This window comes from Pholis gunnellus (genome assembly GCF_910591455.1).
Source record: "Pholis gunnellus genome assembly, chromosome: 7".
Classification (NCBI taxonomy): Eukaryota; Metazoa; Chordata; class Actinopteri; order Perciformes; family Pholidae; genus Pholis; species Pholis gunnellus.
The window spans coordinates 22,983,952-23,007,745 of record NC_136533.1 but is presented as its reverse complement, the minus strand read 5'-3'; the positions used below and the strand labels follow the sequence as shown (position 1 = coordinate 23,007,745).

At 41.0% G+C, this 23,794-nt stretch overlaps 2 protein-coding genes across 2 annotated transcripts; both read left to right on the top strand.

Moving 5' to 3' along the window:
• Nucleotides 1–2,090: 2,090 nt before the first annotated feature.
• On the top strand, nucleotides 2,091–11,981 carry LOC306698757 (putative E3 ubiquitin-protein ligase HERC4; the record flags this gene model as incomplete). The annotated part of the gene is made up of 23 exons (XM_079163227.1): nucleotides 2,091–2,307; nucleotides 2,412–2,538; nucleotides 2,644–2,720; nucleotides 3,088–3,309; nucleotides 3,407–3,498; nucleotides 3,655–3,785; nucleotides 4,617–4,741; nucleotides 4,824–4,900; nucleotides 5,029–5,120; nucleotides 5,296–5,355; nucleotides 5,552–5,657; nucleotides 5,881–6,079; nucleotides 8,298–8,446; nucleotides 8,550–8,666; nucleotides 8,773–8,871; nucleotides 9,063–9,239; nucleotides 9,361–9,510; nucleotides 9,626–9,792; nucleotides 9,917–9,983; nucleotides 10,100–10,170; nucleotides 10,747–10,930; nucleotides 11,066–11,174; nucleotides 11,341–11,981. The coding sequence occupies 23 exons, from the start codon at nucleotides 2,091–2,093 to the stop codon at nucleotides 11,556–11,558; spliced, it is 3,033 nt and encodes a 1,010-aa protein (XP_079019353.1). The 3' UTR covers nucleotides 11,559–11,981.
• Nucleotides 11,982–13,445: 1,464 nt separating this feature from the next.
• LOC306698759 (putative E3 ubiquitin-protein ligase HERC4) lies at nucleotides 13,446–23,330 on the top strand (the record flags this gene model as incomplete). The annotated part of the gene is made up of 23 exons (XM_079163229.1): nucleotides 13,446–13,662; nucleotides 13,785–13,911; nucleotides 14,016–14,092; nucleotides 14,472–14,693; nucleotides 14,801–14,892; nucleotides 15,049–15,179; nucleotides 15,791–15,915; nucleotides 15,998–16,074; nucleotides 16,203–16,309; nucleotides 16,415–16,474; nucleotides 16,557–16,662; nucleotides 16,751–16,949; nucleotides 17,722–17,867; nucleotides 18,008–18,118; nucleotides 18,271–18,369; nucleotides 19,397–19,549; nucleotides 19,671–19,811; nucleotides 19,939–20,108; nucleotides 20,241–20,304; nucleotides 20,420–20,490; nucleotides 20,605–20,788; nucleotides 20,911–21,007; nucleotides 22,545–23,330. The coding sequence occupies 23 exons, from the start codon at nucleotides 13,446–13,448 to the stop codon at nucleotides 22,769–22,771; spliced, it is 3,003 nt and encodes a 1,000-aa protein (XP_079019355.1). The 3' UTR covers nucleotides 22,772–23,330.
• Between the last annotated feature and the right edge of the window lie 464 nt (nucleotides 23,331–23,794).

Sequence of the window (23,794 nt, the reverse complement as noted above, 5' to 3'; positions counted from 1 at the left end):
CTTCTTCTTCTTCTTCTTCTTTTTTGAGTTTAATGGCGGACTACAAACCAACGTTTAGGTTGCATGCCGCCACATACTGGACCGGAGTGTGTAACATCATGACAGTTATCATTTAATACACAAGATTAATGTTATTTATAGATAAAAGAAAATAACGAAACATTTAACAAAAAAATCATTTAGAAGTTCTATTCTGGATATTAAACCCGTTCCATTCATACATTAAATAAAGCCCTTTTAAAGAATGAACTTTTCCTGAACTTCTCTGATATGTCTGCTTGGTAGTTTGTGTATCCAACGGTTGCTGTGAGTGGATATCTTTTGTTTTATTACTCTCTTTTTATTGAGATGGAAAAGCAAAACACTTTTACATAGAAAATAACAATCAAATAAATAATTATCAATACAAACTAAAATAAAAGGATTTATTTCAAGATCTGATGCCTCAAACACAAATACATATACTCATGTATGCCAATACACTTGTCTCCATATTTACCCTTCAATCAATCATTTAAATTAAACAATGAAAGAAACAAAAGGGATAAAAAGCACATTGACATTTTTTAAATTCGCTCTCCTTTATATTGTTTTACAATCAAATGTCTTTTTCTCTCTCGTCTACCAGACGGAGGATGGAAGGTGAAGGTTCCTCTCCATCCGGTTTGTTACCTGAGATGAAGTCAAGCGGTTTCATCTTGGCTTCAGGAAGTTCTCCTAGCAAAAGTATGTTTTTATAAAATGTAACTTCATTCATTAGCATTTTTACACAGACATGTTTTTTAAAACTTTTAAACACTTGAGCTGAGGACACAGTCTCTTCCTGATGAGGTGAAATATCAGCTTCCAGATTTGAGACTAATAACATATTTATATCTACATAGGGCACAGCTCCATTCCAATTGGGCCACATTTCGAGCGGCCCAGAACGGACAAACCACCCCCGGCTCCAGAGAGGTTTCCGGACTCCTCAAGTTTTAATTAACAGAAAAAGTGGCAAAGGTTGAAACTCGACACGTGAATGTGATTATTTTCACTAATTTTCTTAAATTTCACATTCTAAGTTGTTTTTCAAGCATTTGTGGTCGAAATGACAGGAGTTATGTGATACATTGATATCTTGTCTTTGAAATTTGGTACAAACGTCCACCTGGACTCAAGGATGATCTAATGAGAATTTTGTGGTCAAAGGTCAAGGTCACTGTGAGTTTACAAAACACAATGGCCATAACTAAGAATTATTATACTGATTATGACAATTTGATGAAGTGATGACATTTTGAAAAGATATGAATGTAAACGGCACCTTGACTGGCATACAACCGAGAGGCGGTAATGTTAGTTTACTCCCTGTTTTCTCCCTAACCGTTTTTTTAATATAAATTTGCAGATGAATGAAACTATTGATATAGACTTGAGTGGAAAATACTAAAAAGTGTTATTTACCAAGCCAATGATAATATGAACTGAGCATTGGGAATAATATTATTTATTTATTTAATAATGGTCACTGCAGACTTTGAACTACACGTAAATAAATGATCAAACCCAATAAAAGTACTAAATATCAGGTGAACAGAAACCCCCTTTTCTGGACGGGGTATATGTTTCTTTCCAGCTGAGCTGAGTCTTTTGCAATTATAAATATCCACCCACAGCACTAAATGCCTCATAGAAGAAGGAAATGAACATAAGGAGCTTTTTTTTCTAGAAGACAAGTTGTTAGTGGCCAAAGTAATGTTCAATATTTGAGCTTTTCATTAAACTAACCCTGAGTTGAGTATCAAGTATCCAGTATTCCTATTCACTCTATTTAATCACCAAACAGTGTAAATACTGCTGCAGTCATGCACAAACAGCAGTTATCAACTATAGTTTCATTTTCATTTTTCTTTCAAACCTCTAAAGTTACAGAGCTCCTCCTGCCTCTGACTCACTGGGAGTGTTATTTTCGTTTCATCATGGTTATAGGTTTCGTTTTCCTTTGCTCACAGCAAAGTATGCACAATAAACCACTTAAGTTTCGTTTCTGACTGACAGAGCTGAGTCATAAAAAGCAGCTGACGGTTCTCCAGAGTCATTTTACCAAGATGTTTTCATGGGGAGAGAACTGCCAGCACGGCTATCGGTTGAAAGATGGCTCAAATATCTCAACAGGCGATGGAGTTCACCTTTTAAACCTCGGCTTTGACATCACAAATCTGTCAGCAGGTCACAGCGTGCTCGCCTTCATCAAAAGCAACGCTGATGCTGCCATCATTCGCACGACAGACAGCAAAGATGGGGCGAGAGTCAGAGGAAAACAGAGTGAGCATAACTTCCTTCTGAGCTCTTGCAAACATTTCTTATTCGCAGTAGTGACAGTATAACAAGCTGCATCATTTTACAATACACCTGCTGTGTTCTTTCAGGGTTTGTGAAGTGTAAAGAGAAGATTCAGGCCGTGGGTTGTCGTGATGATGATGTGGTCACACTGCTTTCTAAGGAAGGAAAAGTTCTCTGTGTGGACACAACTACAACTCGCACTTATATTCCAAAGTAAGGAGAAACTATTTGATAGTCTTACAAAATCCTCACTTGGGTTCATGCTAGTCAGCTCTGAGTGTTTACGCTTTGTTTTTTGTCTGTCTCTTGTCCTCTCAGGCCCCTGGAAGCTTTGTGTAAGATACCGGTGTCTCAGGTTGCTTGTGGGAGCCAGCACTCAGTGGCCCTCACCAAAGGTACAGTGAAGTGTACAGTAAACTGCTACTAATGTACAAGCTTAAAGCTATTGGCTCCTACAATAGTCGTGGAAACTCTTCCTGGGGTCTAAAATAGTTATAGGCATTAAACTAAATCAGTCACACACTACCAGTAACCACTGCTTTAACGTTTGAATCCCACAACTGCCTTTTGTAAACCCTTTGTTGTGTTGACTTGGTGGAAAACAACACCTCAGCCAGTGTTGAGACGGGATGGTAAAGGTTGACTCAAAGTCCAATAGTGGCTGGTATCAAGGCATAGTACAAGATAACATCTGTTTATATAGCACTTGTGGTTTACAAAAGGCAAACAGGCCAGGGTGTCAGAAACGTCATTTCTCCACAGGTGGTCAGGTGTACACATGGGGCCAGGACTCCAGAGGCCAGCTGGGTCTGGGGAGGAGCAAGCCCGGCGCAGAACCGCCCCAACTCATCCAATCTCTGTCAGCACTCCCCCTGGTCCAGGTGGCTGCAGGGGGAGAGCAGAGCTTCGCCCTCTCTGTGTCCGGAGCCGTGTTCGGCTGGGGAGGAAACGACTGTGGGCAGCTCGGGCTGGGAGACACAACAGGTAGAAAAGAAAAAAAAAAGCAATCATTATATCTAATACTACTAGCCTACTATTTCTGTTATATGTAAACCTGCATGTAATTTTTTCTCCCCAATAGACAGACCTACACCAACTCCTGTTCGTTCCCTGAACACTAAGAAAACAATTTACATTTCCTGTGGAAAGGACCACACCGCCATTTTGACAAAGGTTAGACAAAAAAAACCTCTCTGGCAAAAGAATGCTATAGGTGCCTCACCAATGCAGCCTAAACGCAGCATTTACTTCCTAGATCCCACAGAAATGGAAATATCTAACAAACCATAGGTGGGACGTTAAACTATGTTTGTCTGGTTGCTTCCTCAGAATGGTGCAGTGTTCACATTTGGCTCTGGTCAATATGGACAGCTCGGGCACAACTCATTCAGCGATGAACTACGACCTCGGCTTGTTGCAGAGCTCTGGGGGGCAAAGGTCACCAAGATTGCGTGTGGACGGTACGTTACAATTATAAACTCTTACGCAGTTATTCTGAGCCAATTCAGTCTCATTACCAATGCACTTCCAGCATGGCTTGACTATTTTCTGCATCTTCCAATTGTGAATTTCTTTGCTTAGAAATGCCAAAGTCAAAGGCATTTGAAGCAATTTACATGTATTAATCGCTTTGTAATTGCAAAAAAAACCCTGAGACCTCCCTGACCTTCTGGGTTGCCTATAACAGCATGTGGACCGATTTCTAGGTAAAGGAATCGAGATGGTCTTGACCTGACAATAAGCGCGACGAGACGTTTATGTGCACAGTGTGCCTTGCCTTTCTTCAGCTCCCCTACAGCTCCGACAGTGTGTAGCTAACACACTAATCACACACTAAAATACTGTTTTGAGTAGCTGTTCTGCCCGGTAAATTGGCAAGCTTGCCATTTGAAAACTGCGTTATCAGCTAGCGTTATGAAACTACCAACGTCAGATCCACGCAGCTAAGTAGCAACTAGCTTACCAACCTTAGTTAGCTTGGCGCTAATGTTATCGCTAGCATGTGCGCTAGCAACAGCAGTTCACCTAATGGCCACCGTTATCATTAATAACAAGGATTTTCTGAAAATTCCACGTAATACCTAGAAACATATTTTCTAATCAGTTTGCCAGACCTGTTAGGTTCATTCGAACACTTCAAAATGTCACAGAGAGCAGGTAGACAACAGCAATCACATTTTGCATATCTCCATGAGAATGTTGTTAAATAATCTTAACATTTTTAAAAAAAGCTATTTTTACTGTTGTTGACATTAAAATACTGTTTTGCGTTGTAACGTTATCTCAATCAGGCATCACACATTAGTGCTGACGGACTCCAAGAGGGTCTACTCCTTCGGGTGTGGAGCGCAGGGGCAGCTGGGACACGGAGAGGAGAGTCATCCGTCCGTGCCGCTACCGGTTCAACTGCCACAGGGTGACTACATTAATAAAATAACTAAAATAATTTCATTTTTATTTCAGAGACAGAGATAACTTTTATTCTATTATCATTCCAGACATCACTAATGGTCCTAAAATTGGAAACATCTACGCAGGAGGAAACTGTTCGTTTGCAACTTCCACATCTGTTAAGGTACCAACACAAATACATACAGTACATATTGTAGTTGTGGGAGGTGTAATAATACCGTAACCCCAATTAATACATATGAAGTCATTGTTCGACACCAAACATGAGCATTTATCCTGATTCTTTCACAGGAAAGAACTGCCAGTGTCAGTAATGTAACACATGATGTGATTGACAAATGGGTCTCTGAATGTGATTCAAAGTCATGGAAAAAGATCAAATGGTAAGTACAATGCATTTATCGCAAATAACTGGTTGTCTGTTAAATCTATTAATACTCTATTCCCAGTGTTATTGACTAACCACATAACTGTCACGACTTAAATTAATCATTTGGTTCCAAAGCTTTTAACACAGTTTTCTCAGTGCAACGGACTGAAAATGTTAAATCTTCACAGGGAAATCCACATGATGTTCTCCTCTGCATCCTGTCTGAATACAAGCTTCCTTGAGCAAAGGTGAACAGAGTATAGCTTTGCAAGAACACTTCTTCACACGTGATAAATGTCAATGACGTTGGTGACCTCTTGTTTGTGCCATTATCAGGACGAACTTTCAGTTCGTCCAATATTGGTTTATGGCCGAACACCAATGTGCCTGAGTAGCTGTTCTGAATGTGAGCTTACTTTATTTATTTATTTTTTGTGTTTTTAGCAAAGACAAACATTTCCAGACTTCACCAAAGTACTCGGGCTTGAACATGTCAGTCGCACGACTCGCTTTCAAGAAACTGCTGAAGAAGGACAAGGTTTTCTCCGAGGTACTGTCTGAAACTAAAATGTGTGTAATGTGCACAAACGTTTCAAAGTGATCTACTTTGAATATTCCGTATGTGTTGCTGTTAAAAATGGTATATTGAGATAAACTCTATAATTACTCTCAATACAGGTTCATAATACGTCTGCTAACTTGTCTGAGGCGTTTAATTAAAAAAATGACCAAATTCCGTTATTTTTCCCTTGCTGTCCTTTTCAAACCAACAGGTCGAGGCTGCTGTGCTGCTCTTGCTTCCCTCCCTTGAGAAGAAGCCAGCGGGGGTGGAGGGGTTGAGGATCTACCTGCTTCTCAATGAGCTCCTGCATGTGATCCAGAGCCACGAACAGCGTCGAACGAGCACAACTCTCGCTGAGGCGGTCGCTGCTGCCGTCCTAAACTTGTCTGCTGGCAGTCTCCAGGTCATAGGTACTGTCACATCACTAAAATATTGTTCATGATAACACATTGTACATTAAAGTTAAAATCCTTGGAGGTTTCTGGTTCCGCCACTTAGAGGATGATAGCTTAATTTTTTAGCTTGTGAAATAACCCCAAAAAACGGTAGTTTTGTCAATTCTAGGGCAACTTTTGTTTGATAATGTAGAAAGAGGTTACTACTAGAAGTAGGACGACCACAAACGTGATAGAATACGATCCCGAACTGGGACAAGACAGCGAAAGCAGCTCTCCACGCCTGTACTCACGAGGATAGCGCCAAAGCTAGCCTGCGAAGCATTCTCAATGAACTTCGGGAATTCAGAAGAGATAACAGGGTACAACTTAGTGACATTAAACAAGAATTGAAGAGGGCAAATGACAGACTGGACGAGGCAGAGGGGAGAATTGATGAATCTGAGACTGTGCTTCAAGCGACATCAACGCTAATCAAGCGGCTAACGCAGCGCCAAGCTTATCTGGAAGCCAGGCTGATAGACCAGGAGGGCCGATCATGTCGGAATAATTTAAGGATTTACGGAATACCCAAAGATGAAGAGGGCACCGATATAGCTGGTTTTCTGGATAACCTGCTAAAAAACGCACTCGACCTTCCCTGTGACAGAGATCTCAGAATAGAACGGGCACCCCGAGTACTGGCACCAAAGCCCAACGGCCAGCAGGCAATGCCCCGATCTATATTGGTCAAGTAATTAAAGGAGTCGGGACTTGTTACTTAGCTTGTTATTGTTGTTTGTTTTATTTCAATTTTGTGTGGATTTTGGCTAGCATGCGGCCACACTTTGGGGCCCCACCACTAACGCGACGTGGGACTTTCCCTTATGGAGGAACGTCAGGTGATCGCTGCACATATTAAACCATATCCAACTGAAAAATCTTGAAGCCTACCTAGTCAGTCTGGATGCTGAGAAGGCCTTTGATTCAGTGAGCTGGCCTTTCTTATATAAAGTCCTTGAAAGATTTGGCATGCACAATAATTTTATTAAAGGCACACTATATGCTAAACCATCGGCCTAGATAAAAATAAATGTGTATCTCTCAGATACCATTACATTAGAGCGTGGATCAAGAGAGGGGTACCCAATATCTCCATTGCTTTTTGCACTTTATATAGAGCCTCTAGTTTCAAGTCTTCTTCAATACAGCATGATGTTCATTGAGTAAATTATGGTCCATTTAGAGTCAAATGGACCATAAAGCAGGGTATGCTTTAAGGTGGGCTTACTGTGATTGACAGGTCGCTACCACGACATTACCTGCCCTGGGATTTGTCCGTGTTTTGGTCTTACAACTTTAATTCTTTCACAGTAGGGTGGCCGGGCTCAGCCTTAGAGATAGGGTAAGGAGCTCGGACATCAGGAGGGAACTTAGAGTTGAGCCACTACTCCTTCGCATCGAAAGGAGTCAGCTGAGGTGGTTCGGGCATCTAATTAGGATGTCTCCTGGGCGCCTCCCACTGGAGGTTTTCCGGGCAAGTCCAACTGGGAGGAGACCCCGAGGAAGACCCAGAACACGCTGGAGGGATTATATCTCCCAGCTGGCCTGGGAACGCCTCGATATCCCCCAGTATGAGTTGGAAAATGTTGCGGGCGAGAGGGAAGTCTGGGTCAGCCTGCTTGTTCTGCTGCCACCACGACCCGACCCCGGATAAGCGGAGGAAAATGGATGGATGGGTGGACAGTGTGTTTTCACTTCATAAATGTTCATTTTAACATTTGTGGTCGCCTAAAAGTGTCTTGTTCAGCATTTGGTCGTACTTCGCTCCACCCTCTCGTGTCACTTCTGGTTGCAAAAAGCCAAGATGGCGATGGACAAAAAGTCTGCCATATACTTCTAATCTAATATAAAAGGCTAGCGTACATTCTGTTTGTTTTACTGATGAGAGGGGAAAAAGAAACTCTTTTAATTACGCCTGAATACAAATGTTTTGTCTCATTTATGTATGAAATAGTTGATACGTATATGTTTTCAATAACACATGCATGAAACAAAGTTGTGATTTATCAAACGTATATCTCTTTGAAATGGCTGGTTCACCGATTCAAGATAATACAAGGTGATGTAGAAATGGCAGTAAAAATGGTCAACGTTGCTTTAACACTGCTTTAAGATATGTCTGTGACATCTGCTCAGCTGTTAAATGCTCACTGGCGTTAATGTCTGCAAATCTCCATGTTGTCTTCCTCAGGGGACTGGTGGTCCTCACTGCCACCCTCCACCATGGTTGAACATGTTAATGTGTGGAAGCAGGCCCTCTCAGTGATCCTGTCCTTAAAGCCTGTTCCTCGCAACTCTGGAGTCAGAAACCTGCTGCTAGTCCTCCAGTACATGTACAACGTTAGTATCACTTATTGTCCGTGTTTTCTATGAACGTCACAGCATAATCCTATACACTTTTTAATTTGATTTACTTTTCCCCTAATAAACACTTATTTAAAAGGCCAACAGCAGGACTGCAGAACCTCAAAGGATGCCAGAAACCGACTTCCGTTTGTTGATTGACAAAAACTTTCTCGTTGAGGATCTCCAGATTTGGATTTTTCGATCACAACTCAAGGTAAAAAGAACACATTGTTAAATAGTTCGTGAGGTAAAGCCACGATGCTGTCCCTCCTTCTGGGAGGATGATCTGTAATCTTGTTTGTTTTTTCTTCCCTTTTCAGAATGTGCATATTGAGCCACTTATCCTGTGTAGCTTTCCAATTGTGATGGATCTGGAGTCAAAGAAATTTGTTTTTGACGTGAATGCTGAGTACACCAAGGTAACTGAAACCTTAAACATGTCTCATGAGAACTAGTTTTTACACACAATACCGTCAGCCTCAAGAAATCAGTTTTTTTTCAATGTGTGTCATTGCAGTATTATAGAATACATGTTCTCTGTGTGAGAAACACTGAAGTTAGCACACAACACAGAAATGGTGTAATAATGAAATCTTGAACTGTATTCCAGAGGACAGCACAATACCCTTTGGATGTGTTCCGGGGATTGGGATATATATTGGGATATATTCTCAGACTGCCTCATTACAAGTATTTTGATCTGGACCTGAAGCGAGCATCGGTTTTGGAAGACACCTTTGAACGACTTGCTGCTGCTACTCCCGCTGACTACAAGTTACCACTTGCGGTAAACATGTATTTTGATCTGATAGCCACAAGTCCCACTTCAAATCTTGCATTGTTGTATAGGTACTCTCGTATAAGCTATACCAGGAGGAAAACTTAGTTTGTACCATTTTGTCCTCCAGGTTTATTTTGATAAAAACTTCACAACCGTAGATGATCAGTATCTCTACAGAAAAGACTTTTTTCATGAACTGTTTCACGAGATGATGTCAGCTGAGTCTGGGATGTTCATGTTCAACGACTCCAAAACACTGGCATGGTTCCCCTCCACAGTAAGACTTTACATCTTCATACAGGAAAATAAATATTCAATTCAGATCTTAAATTATTATCATCCTATCTTGTTTCTAGTCTTCTGATATAAGTTTTGTCTTCCATCAACACCAGGCCACAGAGGAGGACCAGAGATACTTCCAGTTTGGGGTTCTGTGTGGATTGGCTTTGTACAACCAGTACATCATACACTTACCCTTCCCGCTGGCTCTGTTCAAAAAGCTGCTGGGTGTAAAGCCCTCACTGTGGGACATGATCGAATTCAGCCCATGCGTTGGAGAGTAAGAGGAAATTAATATATATTTTAATCACAAATGTTTGGTTACAGTTGCTGAGGTCTGGTCAAAACATACTGAAAACCCTTTTTTGATATCTTATGTATTATCTCTTTTATTTTGCTTCTAGGAGTCTGATGAACATCCTGGAAGTCTATGAAGATGATGTCATAAAAAACCTCTACATGGACTTTGTAGTATGTGTTTTACAGATAGTCAATAACATATGTCATTACTCCGCTTTCTGAAATCTATCATCATTTATCAAAGCAGTGACATCACTATCTTCTTCTTTCTTATAACTGATCAACAGATCAACTGGGATGGCACAGAGGTTGAACTTGATCCTAAAAATCCAGAGAAGCCCCTGACGGGGGAAAATAAGTAAGGACCATGCATTTTTGTGACTTTTTTGTGTGGTTTGTTATTTGACAATAATTGAAGGAAAACACTCAATCAGCATTAAGAACATGAGAACACATCAAAAGTTTCTGGCAGAGGCTGATTTTAACACGCCAGACAGTTTGTTACACAGAACCATCTGAGAAACGGTTAATGGAAACTGTTTGGAAAAGGGCAGGCACTTTCAAAAAACAGTAGCAGGTGATTTAATGAACCATCATCGGCCAACTTCAACCAATCAGCAGACTATCCTCAAAGCAATTCTTTAGGGCAACCAAACTGCTATTATCAGTAGAGTTGACATGAGGATATAACTGTATCATCTGCATAGAAATGAAAAGATTTATAATATCTACTAATTATGTGAACAAGAGGAGGCAGGTTAAAGAGAAAATAATGAGGCCCAGAGTCGATCCTTGAGGTATACCACAAGTAAGTTTTGTGGACGAGGAAATTAAGCTTCCATTGTTCCACAGGAAAATACAGAGAGATAGGATTTCGATCACACACTTGCTGCTCCGACCTTTTGTTGAAATTAAACTTTAATCTGCTTAACAGGAAGGAGTTTGTGGATGCCTACGTGAATCATGCCTTCAACACATCAGTGGAGGGCGTGTTTCAGGAGTTCAAGCGAGGCTTCTTCCAGGTGTGTGACCAGGATTTGGTGAAGCTGTTCCGACCAAAGGAGCTGCAGGAAGTGCTGGTGGGCAAAGACTTCCATGACTGGGCGAAGCTGAAACAGGTACAGTCTAGAACAAGAGCTCTTTGCATTCTAGTTTTCTCTGCAACTGATTTATTGCATCCTCATCCCTGCATCGTGCTCGATTTGAATACTAAAAATGAAGTGATTGTAACAAGTCTGTTTCACTGTAATTAGAACACAGGTTATGAGGGGGAGTACAATACCACACCACCACACCCCACCATACAGATGTTTTGGGAGGTTTTTGATGAACTAACTGAGGATCAGAAGAAAGCTTTCCTTTGTAAGTATTGTCCCACAATTTGACATTTAAAAACAATTACAATTTATTATCTATTTATTTGACTAGACCTGCTATATACTGTACGTGCAAAGCTTAGCACTTAGGATGTCACAAAAATAAATGAAAAGGCAAGAAACTCACTGATTACCACGTTCCCCTCCACTAGGGTTCGTGACTGGCTTTGAAAGGGTGCCCGTTCTTGGCATGGAAACGATCAAGATGACAGTCAAAGTTAAAGGAGTTGGGGACCTCTCTTATGACGAGCACTATCCTGAGACACATACATGTTTCTCAAAACTGGAGCTGCCCTTATACTCAACCAAGGAGATCATGCAAAGCAAGCTTACTGAGGCCCTGAGCAACAATAGAAGAATCTACAAGTGATGGAGGGTCTGCGCTGTGGCTGTATCTGTACTGAACAGAGGACTTAACATTGTAATAGAGCACTTTGTAAATGGCTGAACAAGGAGCAGCCTTTGTAGCTACTGTTACTGTGTATTAGCAAACGTGAAGGGTTTTATATTCTTTATAATGAAGATGTGTGGTGGATGTACATAAAAAATGCATAATTTATAATGAAAACATGGATGTACATAGTGTATATGTATGAACTGTATCTGTTGCAGGGGAATCTTAAGTGGTTTTACAAGTGTCTCATCTCCTCAGGCAATAAAGAGTGTGATAGAGTTTGTTATTTTGGGGCCAAGTTGCACAAAAAGTATTCCATACAAAATAGATGTCAACAGCAAAGCATACTCCTCTCTAATAGAGACTACAATGTTTGCTGCATGTAATGTTTTTTCTTGTTGGTGCAATAAAAAATGAAACTGGTTTAATTCAACTGCAGCATCTCTTGCATAACTCCAGACCCCGAAACTTTGAGCACAACAGTCCACTTGTTGAGGGTGCATACATTGATAATAAAGATAGAAACGAGACACATTTTCACGAATATATACACAGCGACTTAAAGAACTATCCTCATTCTTATTGTTGCAAATAGCCAGCTGGGTTAATATAAGTTGAAGTGAAATAATGCAACTCATATATGAGATACACACATATGTTAAGATATATATAGAGTAAGAATTACCTTCTATATTTTACGGCGGGGCGTAAAAACACCAACCTGCCCTTATACTGTTCAGTGAAATACTAAGCTTGGATACATAGCAATATTTTACTCTTTTCCATTTTTATGGGTATTATGTTATATTGCAAAGATGGATAGCATTCAGTGATGAACTCTAATTTAAACCAATAGGATCTCTTGAAGAGCCTATTTTTTTTCCAATTCACTTATTATTTTCAGCAATTAAACTGTGTACTGTTATACCACTTTTTGTATTTGTTTTGCGTTTGTCCGTCCGTCTCATTCTCATGAACACCATATCTCAGGAACATAATGAGCAAATTTCTTGAAATTGGATGAACTGATGAGAATTTTGTGGTCAAAGGCAATTTGATGAAGTAACGACATTTTGAAAAGACTTGAATGTAAACGGCACCTTGACTGGCATACAACCGAGAGGCGGTAATGTTAGTTTACTCCCTGTTTTCTCCCTAACCGTTTTTATTTATTTATTTTTTTTATATAAATTTGCAGATGAATGAAACTATTGATATAGACTTGAGTGGAAAATATTAAAAAGTGTTATTTACCAAGCCAATGATAATTTGAACTGAGCATTGGGAATAATATTATTTATTTATTTAATATTGGTCACTGCAGACTTTGAACTACACATAACTGAATGATCAAACCCAATAAAAATACTAAATATTCATGTTTTTTTTGTCAGTATCTGAGATTTGGTTATTTCCAGTCTTTTGCAATTATAAATACCCACCCACAATTTTACAGCACTAAATGCCTCATAAAAGAAGGGAATGGACATAAGAAGCTTCAAACAAGTTGTTAGTGGCCAAAATAATGTTCAGTATTTGAGCTTTTCATTAAACTAACCCTGAGTTGATATCTCAGTAGTCCAGTATTCCTATTCACTCTATTTAATCACCAAACACAGTGTAAATACTGCTCAGTTATCAACTACAGTTTCACTTTCGTTTTTCTTTCAAACCTCTAAAGTCACAGAGCTCCTCCTGCCTCTGACTCACTGGGAGTGTTATTTTCGTTTCATCATGGTTATAGGTTTCGTTTTCCTTTGCTCACAGCAAAGTATGCACAATAAACCACTTAAGTTTTGTTTCTGACTGACAGAGCTGAGTCATAAAAAGCAGCTGACGGTTCTCCAGAGTCATTTTACCAAGATGTTTTCATGGGGAGAGAACTGCCAGCAGGGCTTTTGGTTGAAAGATGGCTCAAATATCTCAACAGGCGATGGAGTTCACCTTTTAAACCTCGGCTTTGACATCACGGATCTGTCAGCAGGTCACAACGTGCTCGCCTTCATCAAAAGCAACGCTGATGCTGCCATCATTCGCACGACAGACAGCAAAGATGGGGCGAGAGTCAGAGGAAAACAGAGTGAGCATCAGTCTTATAACTTCCTTCTGAGCTCTTGCAAAAATACGTTTTCTTTTTCGCATTAGTAACCTACAGTATAACAAGCTGCATCATTTTACAATACACCTGCTGTGTTCTTTCAGAGTTTGTGAAGTGTAAAGAGAAGATTCAGGCCGTGGGTTGTCGTGATGATGATGTGGTCACACTGCTTTCTAAGGAAGGAAAAGTTCTCTGTCTGGACACAACTACAACTCGCACTTATATTCCGAAGTAAGGAGAAACTATTTGATAGTCTTACAAAATCCTCACTTGGTTCATGCTAGTCAGCTCTGAGTGTTTCAGCTTTGTTTTTTGTCTGTCTCTTGTCCTCTCAGGCCCCTGGAAGCTTTGTGTAAGATACCGGTGTCTCAGGTTGCTTGTGGGAGCCAGCACTCAGTGGCCCTCACCAAAGGTACAGTGAAGTGTACAGTAAACTGCTACTAATGTACAAGCTTAACGCTATTGGCTCCTACAATAGTCGTGGAAACTCTTCCTGGGGTCTAAAATAGTTATAGGCAATAAAGTAAATCAGTCACATACTACCAGTAACCACTGCTTTAACGTTTGAATCCCACAACTGCCTTTTGTAAACCCTTTGTTGTGTTGACTTGGTGGAAAACAACACCTCAGCCAGCGTTGAGACAGGATGGTAAAGGTTGAAGTCCAATAGTGGCTGGTATCAAGGCATAGTACAAGATATTAATGACTATAACAATAACATCTGTTTATATAGCACTTGTGGTTTACAAAGGCAAACAGGCCATGGTGTCAGAAACGTCATTTCTCCACAGGTGGTCAGGTGTATACATGGGGCCAGGACTCCAGAGGCCAGCTGGGTCTGGGGAGGAGCAAGCCCGGCGCAGAACCGCCCCAACACATCCGATCTCTGTCAGCACTCCCCCTGGTCCAGGTGGCTGCAGGGGGAGAGCAGAGCTTCGCCCTCTCTGTGTCCGGAGCCGTGTTCGGCTGGGGAGGAAACGACTGCGGGCAGCTCGGGCTGGGAGACACAACAGGTAGAAAAGAAAGAAATAGCAATCATTATATCTAATACTCTACGAATACTATTTCTTATAGAAAACTATTTATATGTAAACCTGCATGTAATTTTGTTTACCAATAGACAGGCCTACACCAACTCCTGTTCGTTCCCTGAACACTAAGAAAACAATTTACATTTCCTGTGGAAAGGACCACACCGCCATTTTGACAAAGGTTAGACAAAAAAAAGCTCTCTGGCAAAAGAATGCTATAGGTGCCTCACCAATGCAGCCTAAACGCAGCATTTACTTCCTAGATCCCACAGAAATGGAAATATCTAACAAACCATAGGTGGGACGTTAAACTATGTTTGTCTGGTTGCTTCCTCAGAATGGTGCAGTGTTCACATTTGGCTCTGGTCAATATGGACAGCTCGGGCACAACTCATTCAGCGATGAACTACGACCTCGGCTTGTTGCAGAGCTCTGGGGGGCAAAGGTCACCAAGATTGCATGTGGACGGTACGTTACAATTATAAACTCTTACGCAGTTATTCTGAGCCAATTCAGTCTCATTACCAATGCACTTCCAGCATGGCTCCCCTACAGCCTCGACAGTGTGTAGCTAATGTAGAAAAATACTGTCCCACTGTCCCAGGCTGTTCTGCCTGGTAAATTGGCAAGCTTGACTTTGCAAATTCCGTTATCAGCTAATGTTGCCAACGCCAGATCCACGCAGCATAGCTAAGTATCAGCTAGCTTACCAACCTTAGTTTGCTTGCTGCTTAACGTTATCGCTAGCGCGTGCACTAGCAACCGCAGTTCACTTAATGGCCACCGGTATCCTTAATAATAAGGATTTTCTGAAAATTCCACTTAATACCTAGAAAAATATTTTCAAATCAGTTTGCCAGACTCTGTTCAAGAATTCGAACACTTCGAAGTGGCACAGAGAGCAGGTAGAGAACAGCAATCAAATATTGCATATCTCCATGAGAATGTTTTTGTTGCATTTGAGAACATCCCAGGAATGTTTCTGTTGTCTGAAATTGATGCTTGGAGGCTGTAAAACTCCTGAAAAAACTTTCTTGACATTAAAATACTGTTTTGCGTTGTAACGTTATCTCAATCAGGCATCACACATTAGTGCTGACGGACTCCAAGAAGGTCTACTCCTTCGGGTGTGGAGCGCAGGGGCAGCTGGGACACGGAGAGGAGAGTCATCCGTCCGTGCCGCTACCGGTTCAACTGCCACAGGGTGACTACATTAATAAAATAACTAAAATAATTTCATTTTTATTTCAGAGACAGAGATAACTTTTATTTTATTATCATTCCAGACATCACTAATGGTCCTAAAATTGGAAACATCTACGCAGGAGGAAACTGTTCGTTTGCAACGTCCACATCTGTTAAGGTACCAACACAAATACATACAGTACATATTGTAGTTGTGGGAGGTGTAATAATACCGTAACCCCAATTAATACATATGAAGCCATTGTTCGACACCAAACATGAGCATTTATCCTGATTCTTTCACAGGATGCGAATGAGGTGTTAAGCACTGCCAAAGTCAGCAATGTAACACATGATGTGATTGACAAATGGGTCTCTGGATGTAATTCAAAGTCATGGAAAAAGATCAAACGGTAAGTACAATGCAGTAGCAGTTATCGCATATAACTGGTTGGCCTATTAAATCCGATAATACTCTATTCTCAGTGTTATTGACTAACCACATGAAAACCTCTCAGGGAAATCCGCAGGACGTTCTCCTCTGCATCTTGCATGAATCAAATCTTCCTTGATCAAAGGTAAACGCCATCCGTTCATGATCCCCACGTCTCCGGATCTGTTGAATTACACCACATTCACACTCTGAATTGTTCTCCATAGCAAAGATAAACATTTCCAGACCTCGTCAAAGTACTCCGGCTTGAACTTGTCACTTGCGCGACATGCATTCGAGAAACTGGCGAAGAAGGGTCAAGTTTTGGCAGAGGTATGTAACTCACATTGTGCTTTCACGTATACTTTCAAAACCTCTCAGTAATGCTCTCCTCATTTATTTAGTTTTATGCTCTCAACAGGTCGAGGCTGCTGTCCTGGACTTGCTTCCCTCTCTTGATGAGATGCCAGTGGGGGTGGAGGGGTTGAGGATCCACCTGCTTCTCAATGAGCTCCTGCATGTGATCCAGAGACACGACCTGCGACGAACGAGAACAACTCTCGCCGAGGCGGTCGCCGCCGCCGTGCAAAGACTCTGTGCTGGAAGCCTCCAGGTCTTAGGTACTATGAGAGAAAACTGTTTGAATGCTTGAGATGCTTCATTTAACCTTAAACACAGGATCACGTGATGGTGTGTTCATCAGACCTACAGCAAGTAACTAGGGTTGGAAATGGAGAGGTGCTATTTTTCATAATGCTGATTTGAAATTTGTGAATTTCTATGGAGTCTGAATGAAGGAGGGCAGGATGCTATTGTGTAATTTAACAATACAAAAAGTATAACCCACCCCAGCTCAAAGTCCGCCTTTTTCAGTTTTATGAGATGGTTTACATTAATTGAATTAAGTTTCCTTGTATTGAGTCTGGAGAGTGCCAGTGTAATAATTATAGACCTCCTCAGATTATAATTGATTATGTAAATGTGCATTGACAATAAATCCATCATTCATTTTATCTAATTATTATGTGTTAAAATGGTGTTTTAAAAAAGGCTTTTGAATGTAACTTGTTGTCATTCCATCTGCTAAGCCCCCTCCCCCTTTTGTGTATTTCAATGTAATTTCAAATTAATAACAAATGTTCTTGTAACTTTTTTTAAAACTTGAAGTTCCTTAAGGCATTAACTAAATGCATTTATATTTGATCAATTTATCATCTTTGTTCATTTTATAAATGTTTTGATTGATTATAATTTCAGACTAGTAGCGTCTAATAATTGCGAATAGCTATTCTGGTGGCACACTCCGGACTCCAGTCATATCTGTGACATCTGCTCAGCTGTTAAACGCTCACTGTCATTAATGTCTGCAAATCTCCATGTTCTCTTCCTCAGGGGACTGGTGGTCCTCACTGCCGCCCTCCACCAAGGTTCAACACGTTAGGGTGTGGAAGCAGGCCCTCTCAGTGATCCTGTCTGAGCCTGTTCATCGCGACTCTGGGCTCGAAAACATACTACACGTCTTCCAGTATATGTACAACGTCAGTATCCGTTATCTGTTTTTTTTCCTGTGAATTTCAAACCACACAGAAACCACAACCACCTTACTCAACTTTTTCTACAAATGCTTTTCATTGCTGACCAATCCCTCACACTCTTCCTAAACATACCTTTTTCAAAGGCCAACGACAGGATTGCAGGACGTCAGAGAATCCCAGAACAAACTTTTTGTTTGGAGGTTAGCCAAACATTCCTCCAAGAGGATCTGCAAATTTGGCGATCAAATATCGAGGTAAGAAACTATTAACAAAATACGGGTTTCTCTCTCCCACTTTGTTTGTCACTTCTCACACAGTGTACATTCAGGTGAAAAAAAGCAAAATTTGAGGAGGCGGTCATCAAGTTTACATTTTTGTAAGTAAATTGCTTATATGCTCTCTTCAGGATATGGATTGTCAGCAACTTGTCCTTTGCAACTTCCCATTTGTGATGGATCTGAAATCGAAGAAAATGGCTTTTGACATCCATGCCGAACGCTCTCAGGTAACTTTAGCCCGGAACTCAAACTAAACCATACAAACAATATAACAAGGGCCGTCAGGAAATCTCAGATAAATCAACATTTGTTACTCTGCATTATTTATGTATAGTTTGTTTTAAAGTTAGCAAGTAGGTGTCCTATCAGGTTTAACAAAGGGGCAAAATGTTTAACCTAAATGGACTGTACTTGTATAGCGCTTTTCTAGTCTTTCTGACCACTCAAAGCACTTTCACACTACTCGTCATCATTCACCTATTGACACACTGATGGCAGAGATAAGTGCCACCTGCCTATCAGACTAACTCAAGCATACACCGTAGGTGAACACAGGAATTCTGGGGTTAAGAGTCTTGCTCAAGGACACATCGACATGCAACTAACGGAGCCAGGGATCGAATCGCCGATCCTCTGATTGAAGGACGACCCTGCTCTCCACTGAGCCACAGTCCCTTCTGTGGTTGCTGACAACCTATTTACGTCAGCAATCTCATTTTAAAGGTACACGAGGGGCTGTTCACATGCCGCGTTTAATGTGCACTGAAATCCATTGTAGACGCGCGGAAGGCGCACTCAAAAGCAAAAGCGGCGCCAGAGCAGTGCACAAGCGTTCCTGCATGCCTAAAATATAGGCGACAATTTCGCCTTGACAGTGAATGACAGTGAATAACATGCGTCTTTCAGCTCATTGTTTGACGGCCCATAGCTTTACCGGTTTGGTTCACTCGCTGCCCTTATCAACCTCAACACCAGCAAGAATTGACCTCTAATATCAATATCTATATTAATGATAATAATAATAATAATTCCCTCAGGACTTGGTGGAGACCAAAACTGAGCTAGAAGCAGAGTAAGGATTGCCCTTACGTTCACCAGGTGACCAGAAATACAACTCCAAATGAATGGGAATGTAGCTCTGTGTCTGCTTAATGTGTTATAGGTATGGTGATGTCATGTAATGCATTACATTACATGACATGAAAATGTAATTAAGATAGGAAAATGATATTTAAAGATGTAATTGTTTTATAGAGAGAACACCAGGGATTGATGGTTCAGCCTTTTGGAATGGGTCTAGAGTCAGATCTTTTTTTTGGACTGAAGCTGAAGCGAGCGTCACTTTGGGAAGGCACCTTCAAACAACTGGCTGCTGCTCATCCCAGAGACTTCAAGAAGCCACTTGTGGTAAATATTCTGTTTTGACCTGATGGTTAAAGCAGAGCCAAATCATTTTATTCTTAATCTTATGTCATTAAATCATTTAGTAAATCTCATCTAAGCCTATTTCTAACTTTTTGTCTCTCAGGTGTATTTTGACGGGGACCCCGTGGTCACACGGGTCTACAGAACAGACCTTTTCCACCACTTGTTCCGTGAAATGGTGTCAACTGTATCTGGGATGTTCATGTTCAACGACTTCGAAACGCTGGCATGGTTCCCCTCCACGGTAAGATTTCAAATCCCCATGCGGGAACCATCGAACCATACACTCGGGGTTTACTTTATTTGGTGGATTATTCTTGCTAATGATGATAAACAACAATGGGACAAAATGTCCTTGTTTCTCAATTCAGACAACAGAGGAGGACAAGACAAACTTTTTCCTGTTTGGTGTTCTGTGTGGACTGGCCTTGTACAACAACAGTATCATACACCTACCCTTCCCACTGGCTCTGTTCAAGAAGCTGCTGGGTGTAGAGCCGACACTGCAGGATTTGATGGAATTCAGCCCGATTGTTGGAAAGTCAGTATTGTTCTCCATTTAGTAATACGGTTTTGTTTGTTTTAAATTGATGCCTGAATATTGTGAATTCAGTATGCCATGCAGTATTTATTTTAATATAACTCAGTTCTTTTGTTTCACTTGCTTTTTAAGGAGTATGCAGTGCATCTTGGGCTATGAAGAGGATGAACTCAAAAAGCTGGACGAGACGTTTTTGGTTGGTGTTTTACTCTAGCGGGGCTTTCAGTAATGTGCCTCTTTTATCTGTATTTCAGTATTTTAAAGGTTTTGCAGTGATACCACTAACCTCCTCTTTCAAAATTGACTAACAGACTAGCTGGGATGGGACAGATGTCGACCTTGACCCCCAAAATCCTGGAAAGCCACTGACAGTTCTAAATAAGTAAGACTTTAAAAATGTTCAAATCAAAGTTGTGTGTGTGTGTGTGACCTGCACCCAGATCAGCTCCGTCTCAGAGAGATGTTTGTTGAATTTAAACTTGAATCTGCCAAACAGGAAGGAGTTTGTGGATGCCTATGTGAGCCATGCCTTCAGCGCGTCCGTGGAGGGTGTGTTTGAGGAGTTCAAGCGAGGCTTCTTCCAGGTGTGTGACCGGGGTCTGGTGACGCTGTTTCGGCCGGAGGAGCTGCAGGGAGTGCTGGTGGGCCAAGACGTGTATGACTGGGCGAAACTGAAACAGGTACACGCACTGTCCCAAACACAAGCTCGGCCTGTTTTCTCTGCAACTACAACTGATCACATGCTTGTTTTAACCACGTCAAACATTGCAACAATCTTTTTTTTCATTGTTATTGAAATTAGAACACAGAGTGGGATCTTTGCTTTGGCGACCACATCAGGCAGATGTTTTGGGAGGTTTTTGATGAACTGACTGAAGACCAGAGGAAAGATTTCCTTTGTAAGTACTGTACCTCATGTTAACAGCTTTTCATTGTGGAAGCCTTTCATTAAACATGTAGGATGTGAGCTGTTGAAACCTATATGTTCTTTTCACAAACAACATCACGGTTAATTGCAGGAAAATGTATTTCATGTTGGAGGTACATCTGGGGCCCCGAGGCAGTTGCCCACTTTACTTTCACACAATTAATTCCCACACCACAAAAAAAATGATTCCCACTTTGGCACATAAGGTTAGCATCAATGTGGTGTGCTTGAGAAATGTCCATTATGGCGTTAATTCTAAAGATTTACTTGCTTTTATCTACGTGTTTGTGCGGACATGATGGCTGCCTCGCGTATCCTGTGTCCATTTGGAGCATTGGTTGTGCACGTCCTCGTAAATGATTGCTAAGCGTCAGCAAGGTGCAACACGCACAGGAATGGTATAAGGCAGTGTCAGTGCAGCATGGTGACGTGCTTTATTTACACATCATCTACGATGGCGTCGCTTTTTTCAGCCGGGATCGCAGAATTAACAATATACTGTAGTAAACTCCTGGAGCGTCGTAATGTTTATCGTTTACGTCATGCAAATCCAGAAGTTCTATACGGTCAGAGAACTCTGTTGTGCCCTCTAGTGGAATGCTCCAGTAACACGTGTTGTAATAGGCAAGTATGCAAACAATTCTGTTCGGGAAGCTGCCGGTTGTCTACGCAAACGCGTGGTTGAAAAGTAACCATATCTCCGGCTTTGAGGAGATTGAGAAACAGATTAGGGCTGCACGATTATGGGCAAAATCATAATCACGATTATTTTGATCAATATTGAGATCACGATCACGAGCGACTGTTGCATCGTGCGCATGGATCGGGGCGGAACACCGCCGTGCGCGATACAGAGAGCAGGGGAATTGTAAACGTGCGACCATGTAGTGACAGACGTGACATGCCGGCGTGTAAATAAATAAAGCAAAAGTACTCGTCCTTCAAGCTCCCGTCTCTCTACTCTTCTACTTGAGGCTGCCGCTGCAGGGTGCACGAATGACGCCTCCCACCTCGTTGTCCCCCTGGTGGTCGGCTGACTGTTAGTTGAGGAAGCGCTTGATTTGATATGTAGCAGAGCATTTTAAACGTCAATATTGCTGACGATCATGCTCATTTAATTGTGGCAGCCAAAATCGTGATCGCGATTAAAATTCGATTAATTGTGCAGCCCTAATACAGATGTACCATAATAATATCAATGATGCTCTCTGTTTCCACACTCCCAGTAAGTCAGCATTGACAGGAACTTGAGCACCTAAATGGAATGCAGCCATTATTAACATCATTACCTGTGCTTAAAAAGTCAAAACAGTTATTTCTAAGAAGTGAGTCGAGATCTAAATCATATTTAATATCATTATTATTGATTATCATCCATCCATTCAAATAAATAAATAAAGGGACTACTATAGCTGCTGTAGGTAAGCAGATGATGCTGATGCACAAAGATGGTAATAGACAAAGAGTGACTTGAAGTTTCCTACTTTCCCTCGATGTGTTTTCTTCAGGGTTCCTGACTGGGTACAGGAGGGTTCCTATTCTTGGCATGGACCAGGTCCGGATGAAGGTTCACGTTACGCAAGTCCAGAGTGGTCAGCGCCACGATCAGCACTTCCCCGGGTCTCTGACATGTCACTCCATTCTGAACCTGCCCTTGTACTCATCCAAGGAGATCATGCGAGACAGGCTGACGGTGGCCCTGGCCCTGATAGCAGAGAGAGGATTCTCGATGTGATGGTGGATCCAGATCCACGGCTGCTGGACTGGAGCGTGTACAGTTTCTGTGCTATGGGTGTGGGTGGGCCTGAATTTTCCTTTTATGATCACCTCTCATGTGCTACCTCAGGATTAAAACAAACACTATACACATGACTTGACACTGTCAGTGTACTTTAAAAGGGGTGATCAAAGAGCAGCCATTCCTCAATAGCAGCACCACAGTGTAGCAGCTTAACAGAAGGCACTTTGAGTATAACGTGCATTAATTCAACTGATAATTAAGGATTTTTATGTTTATATTGTACGTTTTACATCTTCTCAGGGTCAGAGTCTTCATTTTTAAGGGATGATTTTCTATCAGACCAAGTTGAAATAAGTGAAATAGTGTTTTGCCAGTTTATTTGGTACATTTAACTTAATCTAATGCATTCCAATAAAACACTTGAATAAATCTCTTCTGGCTGATTATGTTTTAGAAAATGTGTTATTTAAACTGTATGGTAATTTCTGTTTGTGGTCCTGTTTAATTGCATAATATATTAACTGGGGTTGAAAATGTTGTTATTACAGTCGGATAAGCCAATAGCTGTGTGTAAATTAGGGGACATTTTAGAGAAGGTTTAACCTTTTTTTCCCCTGAAGTTTATGTTCCACTTCATTCCTGCCAGGGGCCGTTGTTTCGTTGTTTTGTGATTACTTTTTAAATATATTATATCTTGTTTTTACCTCCTACCATGTTATTATGGTCAATAAAAAAACTGAAACACTCAACATTATACATACATTTATTTGTCACTTGAAAAAACTTAAATTGATCAATATATATATATATATATTAATATATATATATATTATATATATATTCTTCTATTTGTAATTTGTGGAAAAACTGTAAAGTTGCTATTTCCCTGAGGTGCACTGAACTTTCCTTATCTGCAGATTTGACACGTGATGCTAGTTGAATAACCTATCTTTTGGTCTGAAAAGTGCCTATGTGTGTGTGTGTGAGAGAGAAAGAGAGAAACCCAACACTATGAAC